This window comes from Salmo salar, chromosome ssa04 (assembly GCF_905237065.1).
Source record: "Salmo salar chromosome ssa04, Ssal_v3.1, whole genome shotgun sequence".
NCBI classification, from domain to species: domain Eukaryota; kingdom Metazoa; phylum Chordata; class Actinopteri; order Salmoniformes; family Salmonidae; genus Salmo; species Salmo salar.
This window is the reverse complement of record NC_059445.1, coordinates 10,667,047-10,686,522: the sequence shown is the minus strand read 5'-3', so window position 1 is coordinate 10,686,522 and position 19,476 is coordinate 10,667,047. Positions and strand designations below refer to the sequence as shown.

Here is a 19,476-nt window from a genome sequence, read left to right as displayed (position 1 = left end):
TTCCAGGGGATATGTTCTAGTTTTCTTTTTCTATGTTCATTTTCTATGTGTGGGCGAGTTTGGTTTCCAATCAGAGGCAGGTGTCTTTCGTTGTCTCTGATTGGAAGCCATACTTAGGCATCCTGTTTTTTCCTTTGGGTTGGTGGGTGGTTGTTTTCGGTATAGCCTATGTGCCTTACGGAACTGTTGATTGTCGGTTTGTTATTTTTGTTTTAAGTGTTCACTTTATTAAATAATTAAAGGAAGATGAGCACTTTAACCGCTGCGCTTTGGTCCCCTTTCATCGACGCTTGTGACACTCAGTAAAATCTTTGAAATTGTTGCATGTTGAATTTATATTTTTGTTCATTATAATTTGTGAAAGTCCATCCATTTTGTATGATATATTACGAATTACAATTTGTTGTGGCTAACGTTAGCTAGGTGGCTTGGTGGCTAACGCTAGCTAGGCTATAGTTAAAGTTAGGATTAGGAGCTAGTTTAAAGAGTTAAGGTTAGGGGTTAGGGGAAGGGTTAGCTAACATGTTAACTAGTTGCAAAATTGCTAATTAGTTAAAGTCATCTTTGATGAGATTCGAAAACACAACCTTTGGCTTGCAAAATGTGTGCATATTTTTCAAACATTCACTGTGGGTTTTTACAAAGTGCATGACAAGCCATTCCATTAGAAATTCAGAACGTATCTGACAGCTAGATATACCTACTTATATTATGAAAGCTAATAGATTACATTTAGTTAAAATATGAGACATAATAATTGTAATCAGAAGATAATATTAACATGTAAATATTATTGGTAACAGAATAAATATCAGAAGAATAACTGCAGATTAAATAATGCTGTAATTGAAAATCATACAGCGAATGTAGGCTACTGCCATTTAATTTAAGAGCTAGAATTGATTTTTTTGAGTACTTGCCTTTCATCCAAGAGGTTATAGGTTCAAAACTCAACGATGCTGCTTTAGGTGATAAACATTGATGTCGGAATCCGAAGATAAGTGTAAGTCTGTGGCTCTGGCGTAAGGATCTCACCCCCAAAGCACAGCGTTGTAGGTTCGAAACCAGTGCTGGCTCTCTATCCTGGTTGCCTTAAAGCTGAGCAAGTAAAGGCTGCTGGGGGTAAAGGCTGCTGGGGGTAAAGGCTGCTGGGGATAAAAGGCTGCTGGGGGTAAAGGCTGCTGGAGGTAAAGGCTGCTGGAGGTAAAGGCTGCTGGGGATAAAGGCTGCTGGGGGTAAAGGCTGCTGGGGGTAAAGGCTGCTGGGGGTAAAGGCTGCTGGGGGAAAGGCTGCTGTGGGTAAAGGCTGCTGGGGATAAAGGCTGCTGGGAATAAAAGGCTGCTGGGAATAAAAGGCTGTTGGGGATAAAGGCTGCTGGGGGTAAAGGCTGCTGGGGGTAAAGGCTGCTGGGGGTAAAGGCTGCTGGGGGTAAAGGCTGCTGGGGATAAAAGGCTGCTGTGGATAAAAGGCTGCTGGGGATAAAAAGGCTGTTGGGGGTAAAGGCTGCTGGGGGTAAAGGCTGCTGGGGGTAAAGGCTGCTGGGGGTGAAAGCCTGCTGGAGGTAAAGGCTGCTGGGGGTAAAGGCTGCTGGGGGTAAAGGCTGCTGGAGGTAAAGGCTGCTGGAGGTAAAGGTTGCTGGGAGTAGCTGTGACACGTAAGATGGCTGGAGGGTTGTGCCTTGTTGGCCGGAAGGAAGCGATAAGTGGTTCATCCTGGGATTCCCCCCGACGGATATGGAACAGTAACCAGCAGTGGTTATGGAGGAAAAAGTAGAGACAGGATTAACCGGAGAAGGAACCCAATGCTTCTATCACCATCAGGTTAGTGCTACCAAAACCACATTGACCAGTCCAGGCTTGAATCTGTCTAAAAGAATAAGCTAAAGACTTCGACCAACAGCGGCCCCTAGCTGGAGAGTGAGTCATAGCCTCAGGATTCTGTCTGTGGGCTTAATAAAGAAAGGAGTTGGTCAAGGCTCTAGAAGAGCATTGTGAAGGTTCTAACCGCAGTCAAGGCTCTCTGAAGCATGGTTGTAGGTTCCAACCCCAGTGAAGGCTCTGTGAAGCATGGTTGTAGGTTCCAACCCCAGTCAAGGCTCTCTGAAGCATGGTTGTAGGTTCCAACCCCAGCCAAGGCTCTCTGAAGCATGGTTGTAGGTTCCAACCCCAGTCAAGGCTCTCTGAAGCATGGTTGTAGGTTCCAACCCCAGTCAAGGCTCTCTGAAGCATGGTTGTAGGTTCCAACCCCAGTCAAGGCTCTCTGAAGCATGGTTGTAGGTTCCAACCCCAGTCAAGGCTCTCTGAAGCATGGTTGTAGGTTCCAACCCCAGTCAAGGCTCTCTGAAGCATGGTTGTAGGTTCCAACCCCAGTCAAGGCTCTCTGAAGCATGGTTGTAGGTTCCAACCCCAGTCAAGGCTCTCTGAATCAACCCCGTCTGCTGGTCCATAGTGCTAAGCTCTCAACTTAAATTCTCATGAAAATAAATACACATGGGATGGGATCGCTTTAATACCAGCATTAACTCGAAAAAGATTATTTAGGATTTACTAGTAATGATTTCAACCTGAAGAGAACACAGTCAAAAACCAATCATGGGCCTCAAGGTACATTTATTAAAAACACAAAATATTCATGTATTATTTCTTATAGTTTGTTTTGATATGAGAAAGGCTTGTACTAGTCTCATGTAGCCATACCTCCAAAATCACATTGTTGTCATGCCTCCTTTGGAGGTCTGGAGAATTTTGTATTAGCCAAAACAGTTAGAATGGTTTGCTGGGTTCCAGCAGCTACATTTTGATTGGATGTTATATTTTAAGAAACCTCCCCCACATGCCCCTAAAAAGGAAGCTGCGTGTAATGTTCTTCACACGTCGATGAAGGTATTACAACTGCTCTACTAAATACATTTTGTTATGGTGTGTGTACATAAAGGCTATGTTATACATCAGCAATTTCCTGGGCATCCTCTCACACTGTTGCTCCTACTACACTAGTGGGCACCTTTAGTGCTCCGCATAAGCAAGGCAATTGATTGGTTTGACGTGTTGCGAGGCATCAATGGTTTCCACCACACTTGTAGTTACTTTCTGCCATGGACTTCACCAGGGCTGCGATCAGTATGTTTTTACGTTCTGAAAAGGTTCAATTGTACGGAAACGGTGCTGTACTGAACAACCAGTTGAAAAATGGGGAAGGGTTGGGTTGTGGGTTGGAGAATGCTGTCAGCATGGCCACTGCCCTTTAAAAATAAAAATACGTCACTCATTGCTTCAAGCCACACCTCGCCACACCCACCAAATGTACCTCGAAGTCTGTTCAAGAACATTTTGGGGAAACGTGTCATTCAGTACAAACCGTTGCACAACGTAGCAAACGTTCAAGCGAACTCAACACACCTCTTGCTTCCTGAATAGGGAAGCTTGGTCCACAACAAGGCTAGCCTGAGTAACACAATACCATGCAGTTGACCTGCAACAAAACACTCATGTATTAAGTCTCCCACTGCAACTGTAGAACACGTTCCCATCCACCTGATAAATACTAGACTATAGAAATGCATATACAATCTATTCCTTCTGAAGGAATTTCACAAATTGACTGATCACAAAAATCATCAAGTTAAGTAAAGCTCCAAAAACGTTATACTACACATGTTCCTGTGTTTTTAAGAACCATGTAAGAGGTACATAAAACTACACATTCCTATCCATTACACTCAGAACATTCCAGAGTTCTGGAGTCTCGACTATTTTTACAATACCTTAGTCCCAAAATCACTTGCCGTTCGTCTGACACCATGATGAGGTCAGCTAAAAACTAAGGGGATGTGGCTGACATGCAAATCAATATTTAAGAATTGGTTAAAATTAGGTTACAGTTAGGGTCAAGGTTGATGAGATGCTGGTCAGAAAAGTCCCTCTAGTCTCACCCTGCCGAGGCTTCGTAGCTACTACACCCATCTCCAACATCCATCTTCTCTTGCTCAACATCCATCTTCTCTTGCTCAACATCCATCTTCTCTTCCTCTGTCTGGACTTGGACCTGATGCTGCTTCACCAGATCTCAAACCTCTTGTCTGTCAGGAACGGACTTCTGTCGTTGATTCTGTTGTTGAAGAGCCTGTAGAGAAGAGCACTATCATCATCATCATCATCATCACTATTATTATTTTTAGAACATTAAACTACAGATCAACATCATTAAATAGTTGCACCCAGAAAAAGAGACCATATGATCTCACGTGTACACACAAACTGACGTCACACACACTCACCGTACGGTGCGTATTGAAGTGTTGGTAGAGACCAATTGGAGTATTCTGTCGGTCAGAGCATCAGTGATGTCATTGTGACTCAGGCTACAATACAGAGACAGGAAGAGAATGAAGGATCAGACATTTGTCATGTAGTCACATGGACACACACACACACACACACACACACACACACACACACACACACACACACACACACACACACACACACACACACACACACACACACACACACACACACACACACACACACACAGTGAAACCCACTCACTCCAGGACTTCAACTTTGTGTAGGTGTGTGAGCAGGGGCTGTAGATGGCAGTCTGTGAGTTGGCAGTGGCTGAGGTCCAGTTCTGACAGCCCCTCTGAGTGTTCCAGAACCAGGCCCAGAGATCCACAGGCCTTCTGGTTCAGCCTGGTCTTACTGAGGTCCAGCTCCCCATCCAGGGCTCTGCACAGGGACTCTGTGTGCTTCAGAACCCCCTCTTCAATCCCTTCACACACATGGTCCAGCAGCTGAAGTAGCAGAGCTTTGCTGGGGCTGAGGGAACAATAACCAGAGATAACATTATGAGACAGCTCTAACTCCTACTTTTATAAACTAGTTTGTCCTTGTGTGTCTAACCTCAGCTTGACAATATGCAAGATGGGAAGCAGCTCTCTCAGTGCTCCGTGCTCCACCTCACAGTCTTTTAGGATGAGCTGCACCTGGGGCTGGGGTCGGGGCTGGTTTCGGGTCGGGTTCTGAACCACCCGTGTGCTGTGTTGGCTCTGCTTCAGAACAGAGTTTATGGCCCTACAGTGGTCAGTGGTCAGACACAGCGCCTCCCCCTGGTCGTGAGCTGACAGGTCCACAGAGGAGGAGCAGGAGAAGTCCAGCCTGTGCTGCAGAGCCCTGAGCAGCTCTGCTGCTGTTGTTGTTATCGTTGGTGGTGGTGATAGTGCCCCCTGCAGGATCTGAGAGGCAGTGCAGGAGTGGAGGAAACTCAGCAACAGCTTCCTGTCAACACTACAGCAGGAGAGAGAGAGAGACAGAGACAGGCTTATTTACACACCAGCACACAATAAAACACTGATAAAACACACTACAACTCTGTGTATCATGTCAACTCCCATGTGTTACCCTCAGGGGTGGAATTGAAGGGGAAGGTAAGTGCATTACACTAAGGTTAGGGTTAGTGGTTAAAATCAGAGTCAGACAGTGTAAAGCACCATAGTTCTATCCATTCTAAAATGGTCAAAAGAGTGCCAACTAAACCTGAGTTGGGAGACTCTGTCCAGAAGAGGCAGGATGCTCTCTATCTCCCCCGGTGGTATGGAGGTCCACAGCAGGTTGACTTTGACTTGGTGGCTGTGCTGCAGGGTGAAACACAGAGCAGTACAGTCCACTCTGTCCAGCTCTCTGCTGCTCAGGTTGATCCAATGGTCTGAAGACCTCAACAAACTGGACACACAGTCACTGTCTCTACTGTCATAGATCTGTCTGATGGTGGACTTCACAAAGCTGGAACTGAGCCTTCTGAAAGAAGATTGGATGTAGAATGGATTGTCATGGTTATGTTAAGGTTTTAAAAAGGACAACTCACATAGCAACAACTAGCTGGGTAGAACATTAACAGTCTATCAACATCAATATCAATATTAATAAATAAAGATCAAACACCTCTTGCATATAACCCTAATGATAATACAGGGTATAACTCAAAACAATGTCACTGGGTAAAATATTTGTTTTCTTCTTTCTAAAAAAGTCTTTAAATATAAAATTAAGTTCACTCACCTCTTGAATATAACCCTTCCCAGAAAGGGGAGAAGATCTGAGATGTTCTTCTCTAGAAGCCTGTTCTTCCTGAGGTCCACTGTGATGTTGTGGGTTGAATGCTGCAGCAGAGAGAGAAGCACGTCCCAGTCCAGCCTGCAGGAGGTCAGGTCTCCACCAACCTTCTCCAGGAACCACTGAGTCAAGTCCTTGTCCTGAGCTTCATACACAGCTACAGCCAGCTGCTGCAGAGTGTCTGAGTGCAGTCTAGGAGGTTGGAAAATATAGGCAGTCAGAAATGAACACAGATATAAATAAAAACACAAGTATAAGTTCTACCTATTTCTACTAGTAAAAAAACAACAGCTTCAAACTGACCTGAGAGTGAGAGGGTCCTGGTGACACAGCAGTGTGATGAGAGAGTGACCCTGGATGCAGAAGTCAGTCAGGTCCAGACACTGCACCGTCCAGAGTCTCAGCAGGGACGCCACACTACTCAGAGCTCTGGATAACACTCTCTCTGGTGGCTGGCTGCTCTTCAGGACCAGGGAGAGTTCTGGGACAGTCAGTGGAGTACCCCCTCTCCCTGTCCTCCTAACCAGTCTGGCCAGTCTCACTGCCATGCCCACATTCAGCCTGGAATGAAAAAAACAAACTCAAGCCACTTTTAAACAGAGAAACCTTCTCAGATAAAATGCTCAAAAAGAAATCAAACTAATTAATAGACCTGTAAAATCTAGCTTACAAAACATACCTGAGCTTGTGTAGCTGTGACACATGTGTGAAGAGAAGCGAGGCTCCTTTCAGAGAGATCTTGCTGGGGGTGAGAGTGAGGTCCACTCTGGAGGCACAGAGGCCTAGGACTCTCCCCACAGACCTGCATGTTTTCCTGGGTAACTGTCCTCCCAGTGATAGGGTGGAGCCCAAGGCCTGGAGGAGAGAGGCCAACTGCTGGGCATCCTCTCTGGACCTCACAGGGATGGATTCACACACACGCTGGAAGAACCTGTCAGAATCACAGCTGAAACAGCAAAACATGAGGGACACATTTAATCAAACGACATTTAGAATACATGAATATTGAACTGTCATATGGAAAAGTAAAACCATGTGATGTTACAGAGAAAGTTCCATAATATGCCATGACATAACGTGATCTGAGTTTTATAGATCAGGTATTCTGAGTAAACATTGAGGTTTAATGTTACAAGATTTCATAAAGACACATCACTATTAGTATCACATAATCACTAACCACCACACATGTTCAGACTCACCTCAGCAGTGAGATGTAGGGCAGACACTGAAGGAAACTCCTCACTTCACTCTCTTCATCTGACCAGTCACGCAGCTCTACTGGTTTCTTCTCTGGTTGGAGTTTCAGCACTTCTAGGAGGAGGGAGGCCTTTCTCTCTGAGAGGTCTATGGACCAGACTGCAGGAGCTGACTGGTAAACTGGCTGTAATGCTGGAAGGACACTCCTGCCTGTTTGAGTCTCATAGTCCTTCACATGCGAGTACAGATCCAGCAGGAAATCACATTTCTGATCGTGATAAACTTCAGACAATGAAAACACTTTCTCTACAGTTATTTGTATGGTTTCTCTCTCATGGAGGGCTGCTTGAAGACACAGATTCAGTAGGAATATCTTCTCTCTTTTTCTCCACTCTTCAGGGAATCTTCTCTGATATTGTGGTGAAGTAAAACTGCATGAAGAGTTTCACAACAAATAGATGAATATATGTGAGATATAATATGCATTACCGATGGTCACATTACGGTGGGTAAAATAACATGACTCTCTTTCTAAACTCATCCACTTCAATCGTTCCTTATAATCATGACCACAAAGTAAGACTGCATCTTTTCAAAACAGTATGTGTATGTTTAGCATATTAGGTTGTTACGAACAAACTTCCTTTTTAAAAGGGAAATACAGGGACAGACAACAATTGTAACGTCTGCTTCCAGCTCACACTCTCAAACACATAGTCCCCTGAACACAGCTCACTCTCCAGATCCCAATCACCTGAATTCTGATCACCTGTTCACACACCTGTATGTCATTTACACACACTATTTAGTTCAGTTCATTGCACCCCATCATTGTGAGGTATGGTTTGTTTTTGTACACATTCTATTTGGAGTTCTGTTTAGTTCCATATTAGTCCTCCAGTGTATCGTAGTTTTAGCCCATCCTCACTAACAATGTTTTTTTTTGCCTATTCCCTGCCTGTATTTTTGCCTGTCAGATTTCCTGTCATCAACCTCTTGTCTGATCTCCCGGACTACGCTATTATCCTTTTTCCCCTGTACTGTTACCTTTTTGGATTCCCTGTCTATGAACTTCTACCTGTCCTCCTGTGGTCCTTTACTAAATAAACAACTGCTGCGCTCTCTGTCTCCCATCATACTCATTACAACAATCCTTCAACTGTACTGATCAGACTCACCTCAGCTGTGAGATGTAGGGCAGACACTGAAGGAAACTCCTCACTTCACTCTCTTCATCTGACCAGTCACGCAGCTCTACTGGTTTCTTCTCTGGTTGGAGTTTCAGCACTTCTTGGAGGAGGGAGGCCTTTCTCTCTGAGAGGTCTATGGACCAGACTGCAGGAGCTGACTGGTAAACTGGCTGTAATGCTGGAAGGACACTCCTGCCTGTTTGAGTCTCATAGTCCTTCACATGTGAGTACAGATCCAGCAGGAAATCCCATTTCCGATCGTGATAAACTTCAGACAGTGACAACACTTTCTCTACAGTTGTTTGTATGGTTTCTCTCTCATGGATGGCTGCTTGAAGACACAGATTCAGTAGGAATGTCTTCTCTCTCTTTCTCCACTCTTCAGGGGATCCGATCTGATCCTGTGGTGGAGAAATCCTACACAAACAGTTTAACATTAAAGAGGTGAAGAAAGTGTTGGAGGGATGATATGAATTTCTAATTGTTACATTATAGTAGATAAAGTACAACTATCTCTCTACACTCATCATGCACTTGAATTGTTCCGTAGACTACAAAGTAAGATTGCATCTTTTCAAAACAGTATGTGTATACTTAGCATATTAGGCTAATGCAGAAAGCTACAAACAAACCTCTCTAAAGGGAAATAAAGGGACAGACAACTACAATCCCTGAACTGTACTGATTCAACTCACCTGAGCTGTGAGATGTAGGGCAGACACTGAAGGAAACTCCTCACTTCACTCTCTTCATCTGACCAGCCTTTCAGCTCTATGGATTTTTTCTCTGGTTGGAGTTTCAGCACTTCTCGTAGGAGGGAGACCTTTCTCTCTGAGAGGTCTATGAACCAGACTGCAGGAGCTGGCTGGTAAAGTGGTCCCAATGATGGAAGGATACTTCTGCCTGTTTGTTTCCTATTGTACTTCACATGTGAGTACAGATCCAGCAGGATGTCATACCTTTCAGTTTGATACACAGAGAACAGTGACAGCAGTGTGTTCACAGTACCCTTGAATGTTTCTCTGTGATTTAATCCTGCTTGTAGACACAAATCTAGTAGGACTGCTTTCTCTTCTTTCTCTAGTTTTTCAGGGGATTCTCTCTGATCTGGTAGTGGGGTAAAACTGGGAACCATAAAGCATAAGAAAGTCTACATTTAGATACTGTAAATACAGGGAGAAAGTGACTGCCACTTTTACAGACTAAATACTGTTGCCATGTGTCTCTTGTTGTATTGTTGCAGTGTCTTCTTTGTCTAGATATTAACCTCTTGATATTGTTCCTATTTACATTCACAACCTATGTTTTTAATTGAGTTAAATTAATTAATAGTCACAAAGACATTGAATAAATACATACTGGCAGTGTAAACACTCACTTGAGTTTGTTGATATGTGGTAAACACTTTAAAATGGTCTTGCTGAGAGTTTCACTGAGAAGAGGTCTCCGATCCCAGTGGAGACAGAGGTTAACCCTCTCTAGGCTCTGCTTCATCACTTCTTCTGCTCTCTCAAACACTCGTCTTTCACCCAGGAATGGAAGGCGCAACTCATTTCCACAGAGACCAAGTAAGCTGGTGAAGTCAATGTCTGCCTCACCGCTCAGCAAAGTTGTCCAGAGTTGACACAGCATTGAGGGGTCAGATCTATGATCAGAAAAGAGTATATTATAATTAAATTCGTCAAAAGTTTCAAAGTAGCATGAAACAGAGGTGTTTATAACTCAGTATCTGAGTGGAGGAGAATACAACATATAAATGTAAAAACTTTAGGATAAGGTTTGCCTTATCCTAATTTTTATTTCTTGACTAGTTAATTGGAAATAAATTGGTGCATTAGATAACTAAATTACACAAATATTACCTGAGATATTGGACATTCTTCAGAGAGCCCAGTATCAGCCTTAGTCCTAGGTCTGACACAGTGCAGCTGTTCAGGTCCAAGTCAACCTTTCTCTCTGCAGACTGACTGATCATATAGGAGACTGCACAGCACTGGTGAGGATCAAGATGTTCTTCATCCAGGTCTAGATTGTAGTCCAGTTTGTCCAGAAGAAGCAAACAGGCCTCAGTAGACTGAGATTCATACAAGCACTGACATAAAAACAAAAGATCTACCTCAAACTCAGGAGCACCACCTTCTGCATGATCTTGGTTTGTTTGAAGTGGAAGAAATGTGTTCACCACTTCCTTGAAGAACCAATCTGACGTCATCTTGATCTGTTGAGCTGGAACAAGACCATTTACCAATCGAATATTCCTCTCATTCAGAAGCCCACACATGAAAGGAACCATGTGTTTTGTGTGTTTCCATTCTTCTGTCTGGCACTTCTGTAGAAACTCTCTGATTTTGTCTGGATTCTGTAAGAGCCAAAGGGCACCAACGAACTCCTGCATTGTGTAATGGAGAAATGCAGAGTAAGTGTCCGATACTGTGGGCTCGACCATAATCATAAGCGCCCCCAAGAAAGAAAACTGGACACTGCTTACTTCGCAGCTCAGTTCTGTCAAGTTCATTGTTTTTTGCTGTGTTGCATAAAAAGCAATTTTTGCTAAAGACAATATTTTTTCTCTGTTTTCTATGAGACACTTGTCAAGATCATTCATCTGTTTGCCACTGTGTTTTAGGATGCAGTAACGGAGGATGTTGATGTACATCTTAGTTGTAGGCCATGGCTGCTTAGAAGCCTCTGGGGTAGAATAATAAATGCAGGCAACCACCATCAATGCATACATCGGGACATGGCACAGACTGAACAACTCTAGGTTGTTTAACACACTGCTCAAGGAGTCATGGTTTGGCGTAGGGTTAGGCTCAGCACTTAGCATCTTTGTTAAGTAAGCCCGGATGGACTCATTACTAAACCCTTTCACCTCCACTCGGAACGAGGGCCAGTCTGTCAGGAAGTCTCCTGATGGAACCTCTGGTCTGCATGTGATCACAATCTTTGCATCAGGGAGGAGGTCCTTGTCGACAAGTTTCTTTATTACTGAATGAAAGGAGAGGTCTGTGATTCCATCAAAAATGATGACAACATTTTCAGAGTTCTTCTTAATATCCTGTAACACTTCTTCTCTACTTTCTTCTGGCTCACTGTACATGTTAAAGAGAAGGTCCTCCAGTCTCATGGGATTCGTGCTGGGTGAAATGTCTCTCACATCAAAATAAAACATGTAATTTAGTTCTCTATGATCTTCCTCTGCCCAGAGGTTCAACATTTGATGGGCGACTGCTGTCTTTCCAATTCCAGGTTTTCCAACTAAGACTATCCTTCTCTTGGGTGTTTTAAGCAGGTCAGCCGGGGATGTTTCCTGTTTGGCCATGGGGATGAAGCTCTTTAGGGCGAGCTTTCTTGCATCTTTTGCTCTTCATTTTGATTTTAGAGAGAGATGAAGGCACGTCTGTATCTAACACAAGCGGAGTGTAAGAGAAAGTCACCTCCTTTCTACATCTCTCTGGTAGGAGACTACAGGTTTGTTTCCATGCACCCTCTGTGATCCTTCGAGCTTTACATTTCAGCTGTGACTGATATCTGTGACACGGTTTTGAACCTAAAATAATGATACAAAGGAAAAGAGAGAGTAAATGCACTGTGCCAACAGAAACCCTGTCCACCCGATGCACACAGTAAGCTAAATGAAACGCAACTAAAAAAAATGTATACTACGTACTGGATACTAATTGTATAATATAATATATCACTAATATATCACTTGCAAACAAGGTAGTCTGTCATCTTTGGGTCTTCCTTGAAGGGGAAGCAGCTTATCCATTGCTGTAAGTCAGCATTGTCTAAGGTCCTCTTCCTTGTGATGTCTAGAATCATCAGTAATTCGTAGCATGCAGCTTCTCCTTTGGCCGTGACCCAGTCCAGTATTTTTCTGTTTTGGTCAAAACGATCAACTTCTGCCTGAATTTTACTGACTTCCTCCTCGTGAAGAACCTTGCGCTGGAACAGGTTTTCCACAATGAGGGACAGATTCCGGAGCCTTTCAACAAGAAGTCTCCTTCCATTTTGAATGTACTCTAAAGCAGATTGCCTTGTACAAGCCATGTCACAGGGTGGGATTCTGCCCCATCACTGGTATGTCCCAACATGAAGGATATCTAGAAGATAGTATATAGTCAGTCAATAGTAGAACAGTCAAATAATGAGTATGTTTATTTTTCTTTAAAAAATATTATATTTTGAAAAAACATACACCAACTGAATGTCAATGTATCTATGACAATTGGTTAAAACAAGCTTATACTTGGGGTTCTGATTGGGTTCGACAAATGATGTATGACAGTTAAACTATGGTCATTGGGCATGTGTTAATCTCTGTTAACCCAGAAGTAAATCCCGCACTTGTGTTTACACATATTAGAAATTGAGAATTCCGGCAAAAACGATTATTAAAATAATCTATGTTTGATCATGAGTTGGTTTTATGAATCATCTGTGTAGTGTTAGGGCAAAAACCAAAACGTGCACCCAGGGGGGCAGCAGGACCAACTCATGGAAAGAGCAGTTGTCTTTAATGTATATGTTCCATGGGTATATAGTCACAAACTTGCCAAATAATTCGCATTTAATAGTAAAAAAAGAAAAATAAATAAGTAGTAGGACAAAGGCTGGGCACAGCACATCATGTGTTGGTTTCACAATCCGTTATCGATTGTTAGAAAAGCCTTACCTTGTCCCCAAAATCTTTCTATCTATCTTTCTTAAGTAGCTTTAGCTATTTTTACTTTCACTTATACTTCCGCGTATAAAAACATTATTTGGGCGAGTTCAGCCGCATGGAACGTTTTGGAACGTTCAGATAGAGATACCATGGAATAGCGTCAGCTCTAAGCTACTCATGTCGTCGACGTTTGGCTACTAAACGTGGTGTTGTTGTATCACTAAAACTGGGCGCTTTGGTTTTAAAAACGAATGCAGAGAAGAAAGGAGATAGGGGGGTGAGTAGATAAAAGAGGTGAAGAGAGAAGGGGATGAGAGAGGAGAGGAAAGAGAGAGTAAAACAGTACCTGCCAGGGTTGACTTCACAAGTGCATAGCGTAGCACAATGTTTTGCAACGAAAACGAGCGTTTCTCAGGTTAGTCCCTCCCCGTTTCTGCTCGTTTATTTCCGTTTGGTTCTTAATGAATACACCCCAGTTTAAATCCGGAATGTGAGCGAACGGCCGAGTGAGCGTAGAACATCAAAACAACGTCCTAAAAAGCCCATCGATTTCAAGAGCTTGTCAAAACAAATCTCCATAGACAGTATATTAGGCCTACCCAGATATCCTGAAAGTGAATTCTGAGCTGAATATTGCATTTAAATTGGACAATTATGTAATTACATGATAACATTAATATGTAGCCCAACTAAGACAACACCTAGGCTATGTGTAGGGTACCTGCCATAAGTATTCAGAAAAATGCATCCTTCCTCCTCTATGACAGATCCAGCCTCTCCAACCTAGTGTGTGTGTGTGTGTGTGTGTGTGTTGGGTACAGCAGAATACACATTTCCATCATTTCCATAATAAAGTATTTTTCTTCTCCTATACAAGTTAAACATAATAATTCTTCAGTACGGATTCCACCAGAGCAGTCATGTCTGATCAGTGCATTGAAGAAGGATGGATAGCCTACCTACCCTTGCCTGGCTACCTATTCACATCGCTCCGACCAACTGACATTTCTTCTCCATGATGCGTATGGATTTGCCACCCTCCCTGGTGATTTCTAGAATGCAAACTCATTCTGACTGTTCTGATTGGTTCCAGAAACCGATGGGTTGGGCCAGAAGCAGCCTACAAATGGACAGTATCAGACCACAGTTAGATTACCCTAAATTTGACTGGTCCCCCAGGGAGACATGCTGACGTCATGGTAACACTCCTCTTCTCCCCTCTCTCTTTCCTCTCATCTTCTCATCCCTTTCTCTCTTGACCTCTCTCCTCCCTCCTTCCTCTCCTCTCTCTCCTTTCTTCTCTGTTTGCATTTGTTTAAAACCCAACTTATCAGAAATCCCCACTAGATAGTAATTATTACAATACAAACATTTAGAAAAATTAACCAGGGTTGTTTTTTCTTCTCCTCATTCCTCCTTTTCTATATAACATGTCCGACTGTGTATTCCAAATGGCACCCTATTCCCTTTAGAGTGCACTACTTTTGACCAGGGCCCTATGGTGGGTTGGACACCCCTGCGATCCACAACACAGGTGTGTTGAATTTAGGCAATCACTGAATTGATCAATTAGCTCAGTTGGTCAGGTGTGGTGCCTAGTTGGAACAAAATCCTGCAGTACCTGAGGCACTCCAGGAACAGGTTGCCTACCTTGACATAGGGAATATAGTGCCATTTCGGACGCACTTGAGGGTGCTTCGACAACAATGTTTAAAAAACATATTTCTTCAATATGATGCTTTTATTATATTTCTGATGGCTATTTCCCATAATACTATTACTGATATTATTATTATGATGATCACACAGGCAGATCTTGGCCCTATTTATACCTGGTGTTACCTGTGTCCTGATCTTGTCCATATTCAATGCGTGCCTAACTACCTTCAGAGGTGGGCAAGAAGATCTGATCACAATCACATCACAATGCGTGAATCATCTACACCTGTCTGAAAATGTGCGCACAGCCAGAATGTGGACAAGATTAGGACAAAGGACTCATGTTAGAACCAGGTATAAACGGGGCTCATGACACTGGTTGAAGAGAACAGGAAGGACAGACAGTGTAACCAATGTACAATATCATTTTCAACAAACGCAAACAAACATCTTAGTGGTCCACATATATTATGGTTATTTTTACAAAACTCATGATATCCCCCGCCCCCCCATGCATACCTACTAATGTTGTAGTCTTGAGTTCTGATATATTAATGACATAAATGCTACATTCTCTTAGTTCTTATTCAATGATATAATGGCAAACAAACATGTCACGGGTCTGCATGCCAAATAGCACCCTATTCCCTTTATAGTGCACTACTTTTGACCAGGGCCAAAAAGCACCCTCTAGTGAAGTGGAGCGTTTCTTTACAGTTAAATTAGGGTTGCAAAATTCCGCTAACAAACATTTTTGTCAAGTAATTTAGCCTAATTAATGACTGATCAGGCTACATGCATTGGATTCCCAAGCATCTGCAGAGCCACAGTATTGGCTGCTGTCAGCCCTCCTCTCTGGCTGTGACTAGAAGGAGTACAGTTACGACCGGATGTTACTTTTCGTTACAGGTTAGGAGAGCAATGTAACTAACCCTAACCTTAACCTCAGTCTCCTAACCTTCTACGTTAATTCTCCTAACCTGCTGCGTAAGTTCTCCTAACCTGCTACGAAAAAGTCACTTCTGACTAGGTGGAATACATAGCTGTATTCCACCTAGTCAGAACCCTTCTCTCTGGTCGTCACTAGTTACCACAGTTACAAAGTCATAATTATGGCTAAACAATGTGTGTATGTTGGGAATGTCCTGAATTGTAGTGGCTGTGTATTATAACTTGAAGGGTAGATAAACATGATATTGCTTCCCATCAGTGATTGTGGAGATAAAAACTAGGTTACAAATGTTATGTTCTGTGGCAGTTGTCATTCATGGATTTTTTGTTGTTGTATTATTCATTATATTCAACAACCTATTTAAATAGCATAGTAATTCTTTGAATATTGTAGTTCATGATACAAAACAATGTTTATTTCATGTCATGACAACTGTGAATGTAACAATATTTTTTTTACTTCCCAGATGAATCCCATTTCAACTGTTGCATTATCAGAGGGCATCATTTGACCGTGAATCATTTGACCGTGAATCATTTTGGGCATGAATCATTTGGCAATGAATCATTTGACTCTAATATGCAACACGTAGTAAATATATTAGCAGCAGGTTTAAGGGGAGAGAGTCAGTGTATGTCACGACAGTGACGGATGGTGGCGCCCCTCCTCGGCCGGGCGGAGCTCGGCGGTCGTCGTCGCCGGCCTACTAGCTACCATCGATCCCTTTTTGTTTCACTTTCGTTTGGTTAGGTCTAGGTAGGCACGCACCTGTTTTGGGTTAGTCATTAGTAAGGGGGGGTTATTTAGGTTAGCGTAGGATGTATGTGGTTGTACGTGATTGTGTTGCTTGTCCGGGGTTTTGTGCTAAAAGAACGTGTACTGAGTTTTCCTTCTGCCAGTGGTTTATTTTCTTTGTGTACACCACCGCAGAATATTTAAGGGTTGCGCCCCTATACTTTTGGCGACCACATCCAGTTGCTTCAAATAAAGAAGTGTGGTCACGAACTCTCTGTCTCCTGCGCCTGACTCTACCTCTCCTGTTGTTCTTCGAGCCAGCTCGTGACAGAAATCACGTACCACAACTTAATGGAGTCAGCAGGAGCTTCAGCGCCAGCCATGTCCATGGAGGAAACCGTAGACCAACACTCCACCCTGCTCCACCGGCTGGGGAACGCCATGGATCAGGTGTTGGCGCGCCTGGAGAGCTGGGACCGACGCGCTCTCGGCCCCCTGAACGCGGCAGGCCAACAGCCTGCGCCCCCACCAGCACCCACAGCACCCAGTACCAGTGGGGTGAAACTCGCTCCCCCAGGGAGTACGATGGAACGGCCGCTGGGTGTAAGGGCTTCTTACTCCAGTTGGAGTTATACCTGGCGACCGTTCGTCCCTCTCCCTCGGGGGAGGAGAGCGTCAGCGTCCTCGTCTCCTGTCTCACGGGTAAGGCCCTGGAATGGGCAAACGCCGTGTGGGACAGTCCGGACTCACCCAGGGACAACTACCCAGAGTTCACCCGCCGCTTTCGGGCAGTATTCGATCATCCCCCGGAGGGGAGAGCGGCGGGTGAGCGGCTGTTTCACCTGAGGCAGAAGACGAGGAGCGCGCAGGATTTCGCTCTCGAGTTCTGGACCCTGGCCGCGGGAGCAGGCTGGAATGAGAGGGCCCTTATAGATCACTACCGTTGTAGTTTGCTGGAGGACGTCCGCCGGGAATTAGCCTGTCGGGACACGACCAACACACTGGACCAACTGGTGGATCTGTCCATCCGACTGGACAATCTGCTGGCCGCCCGCGGAAGTCCGACCCGGGCCCTGCTCATTCCACCCTCCAGCCCTCCTGCTCCCACGCCTATGGAGATAGGGGGGCAGCAGCTAGGAAGACTGGAGGGGGAGGTCGCTCCTGCACCTCATGTGGTCGCAGAGGGCACACTGTGGACCGGTGCTGGGGAGACTCCCCTAGGAGTCCAGAAGGCAGGCAGAGCGCTCCTTTGACACCTCAGGTGAGTCAGCACCAGCCTCACCCAGACCCCCCTGTCTGTCACATGTATGTGTCAGTGTCTTTTCCTGGTTTCTCCCCTCACTCCCGGTTTAAGGCGCTAGTCAATTCAGGCGCAGCGGGGAGTTTTATGGACCGTGGGGTCGCGGCTAAGTTAGGAATTCCCCTGGTCCAGTTGGACCAACCCTTCCCCGTGCACGCCCTAGACAGTCGACCACTAGGGTCAGGGCTGGTCAGGGAGGTCACTGTGCCTCTGGTCATGGTAATGCGGGGGGGTCATGAGGAGCGGATTAGTCTCTTCCTCATCGATTCCCCAGCGTTTCCAGTGGTTCTAGGGATTCCCTGGCTAGCCACTCACAACCCTAAGATTTCGTGGGGACAGAGGGCTCTTAAGGGGTGGTCAAATGAGTGCTCGGGCAGGTGCATAGGAGTTTCCATCGGTGCGACTACGGTGGAGAGTCCAGACCAAGTCTCCACCGTGCACATTCCCTCAGAGTATGCCGATTTGGCTATCGCCTTCAGTAAAACGAAGGCGACCCAATTACCACCTCATTGACGAGGAGACTGTGCGATAAACCTCCAGGTGGGCGCTGCCCTTCCTCGTAGTCACGTTTATCCCCTGTCTCAGGAGGAAACAGCGGCTATGGAGACATACGTCACTGAGTCTTTGAGGCAGGGATACATTCGGCCATCTCACTCACCCGTCTTCTCGAGCTTCTTTTTCGTGAAGAAGAAGGAGGGAGGTCTGCGCCCGTGCATTGACTATAGAGGTCTAAATGCCATCACAGTGGGTTTCAGTTACCCACTACCTCTCATCGCCTCGGCGATGGAGTCATTTCACGGGGCGCGCTTCTTCACGAAATTGGATCTCAGGAGTGCATATAATCTGGTGCGTATCCGAGGAGGGGACGAGTGGAAAACTGCATTTAGTACCACATCTGGCCATTATGAGTACCTCGTCATGCCGTATGGGTTAAAGAATGCTCCCGCAGTCTTCCAATCCTTTGTGGACGAGATTCTCCGGGACCTGCTCGGTCAGGGTGTAGTGGTGTACATCGATGACATTCTGGTCTACTCCGCTACACGTGCCGAGCATGTGTCTCTGGTGCGTAAAGTGCTTGGGCGACTGGTGGAGCATGACCTATACGTCAAGGCTGAGAAATGTGAGTTTTCCAAACCAGCCGTCTCTTTCTTGGGGTATCGCATTTCCTCATCAGGGGTAGTGATGGAATGTGACCGCGTCTCAGCCGTGCGTAATTGGCCGACTCCCACCACGGTGAAGGAGGTGCAGCGGTTTTTGGGATTTGCCAATTACTACCGGAGGTCTTTCCGGGGCTTTGGGCAGGTGGCGGCTCCCATTACCTCACTGTTGAAGGGGGGCCCGGTGCGGTTGCAGTGGTCCGCGGAGGTGGACAGGGCCTTTAGTCGTCTGAAGGTTTTGTTCACCGACGCTCCGGGTGCTGGCGCACCCGAACCCCTCTTTGCCCTTCATAGTGGAGGTGGACGCGTCCGAGGCTGGGGTAGGAGCCGTGCTGTCCCAGCGCTCGGGCGCCCCCCCCAAGCTCCGCCCCTACGCCTTCTTCTCTAGGAAGTTGAGTCCGGCGGAGCGTAACTATGATGTGGGGGACAGGGAGCTGTTGGCTGTGGTCAGAGCCCTGAAGGTGTGGAGACATTGGCTTGAGGGGGTGTGTCACCCTTTTCTCA

At 45.1% G+C, this 19,476-nt stretch overlaps 1 protein-coding gene across 5 annotated transcripts; it reads right to left on the bottom strand.

Annotated features, from left to right (window-relative positions):
• Positions 1–2,589: 2,589 nt before the first annotated feature.
• On the bottom strand, positions 2,590–16,851 carry LOC106610364 (uncharacterized). Of its 5 annotated transcripts, XM_045716453.1 has the most exons (14): positions 13,179–16,850; positions 10,363–12,606; positions 9,879–10,145; positions 9,196–9,624; positions 8,489–8,917; positions 7,313–7,741; positions 6,790–7,056; positions 6,414–6,671; positions 6,057–6,302; positions 5,535–5,795; positions 4,902–5,285; positions 4,548–4,817; positions 4,277–4,360; positions 2,590–4,122 (listed from the first exon to the last, which is right to left on the bottom strand). In XM_045716453.1, the coding sequence occupies exons 2-14, from the start codon at positions 11,820–11,822 to the stop codon at positions 4,056–4,058; spliced, it is 4,851 nt and encodes a 1,616-aa protein (XP_045572409.1). In that variant the 5' UTR covers positions 11,823–12,606; positions 13,179–16,850; the 3' UTR covers positions 2,590–4,055. The 5 variants fall into 5 exon arrangements, 4 of the variants coding, with proteins under 4 accessions (XP_045572409.1, XP_045572411.1, XP_045572408.1 ...); XM_045716455.1 differs by having other exon boundaries at positions 9,196–9,459; positions 10,363–16,851; XM_045716452.1 differs by having other exon boundaries at positions 10,363–16,850.
• Positions 16,852–19,476: the final 2,625 nt, after the last annotated feature.

What these genes read in the sequence shown, in the direction of transcription:
- LOC106610364 (XM_045716452.1), bottom strand. Translation starts at nt 11,822, where the DNA reads ATGGCCAAACAGGAAACATCCCCGGCTGACCTGCTTAAAACACCCAAG. An exon ending in CCCTACATCTCACTGCTGAG is followed by an intron (nt 7,057 to 7,312) that starts GTGAGTCTGAAC and finishes TTGCTGTTTCAG; the next exon opens with CTGTGATTCTGACAGGTTCT. An exon ending in CAGGACCCTCTCACTCTCAG is followed by an intron (nt 6,303 to 6,413) that starts GTCAGTTTGAAG and finishes CCAACCTCCTAG; the next exon opens with ACTGCACTCAGACACTCTGC.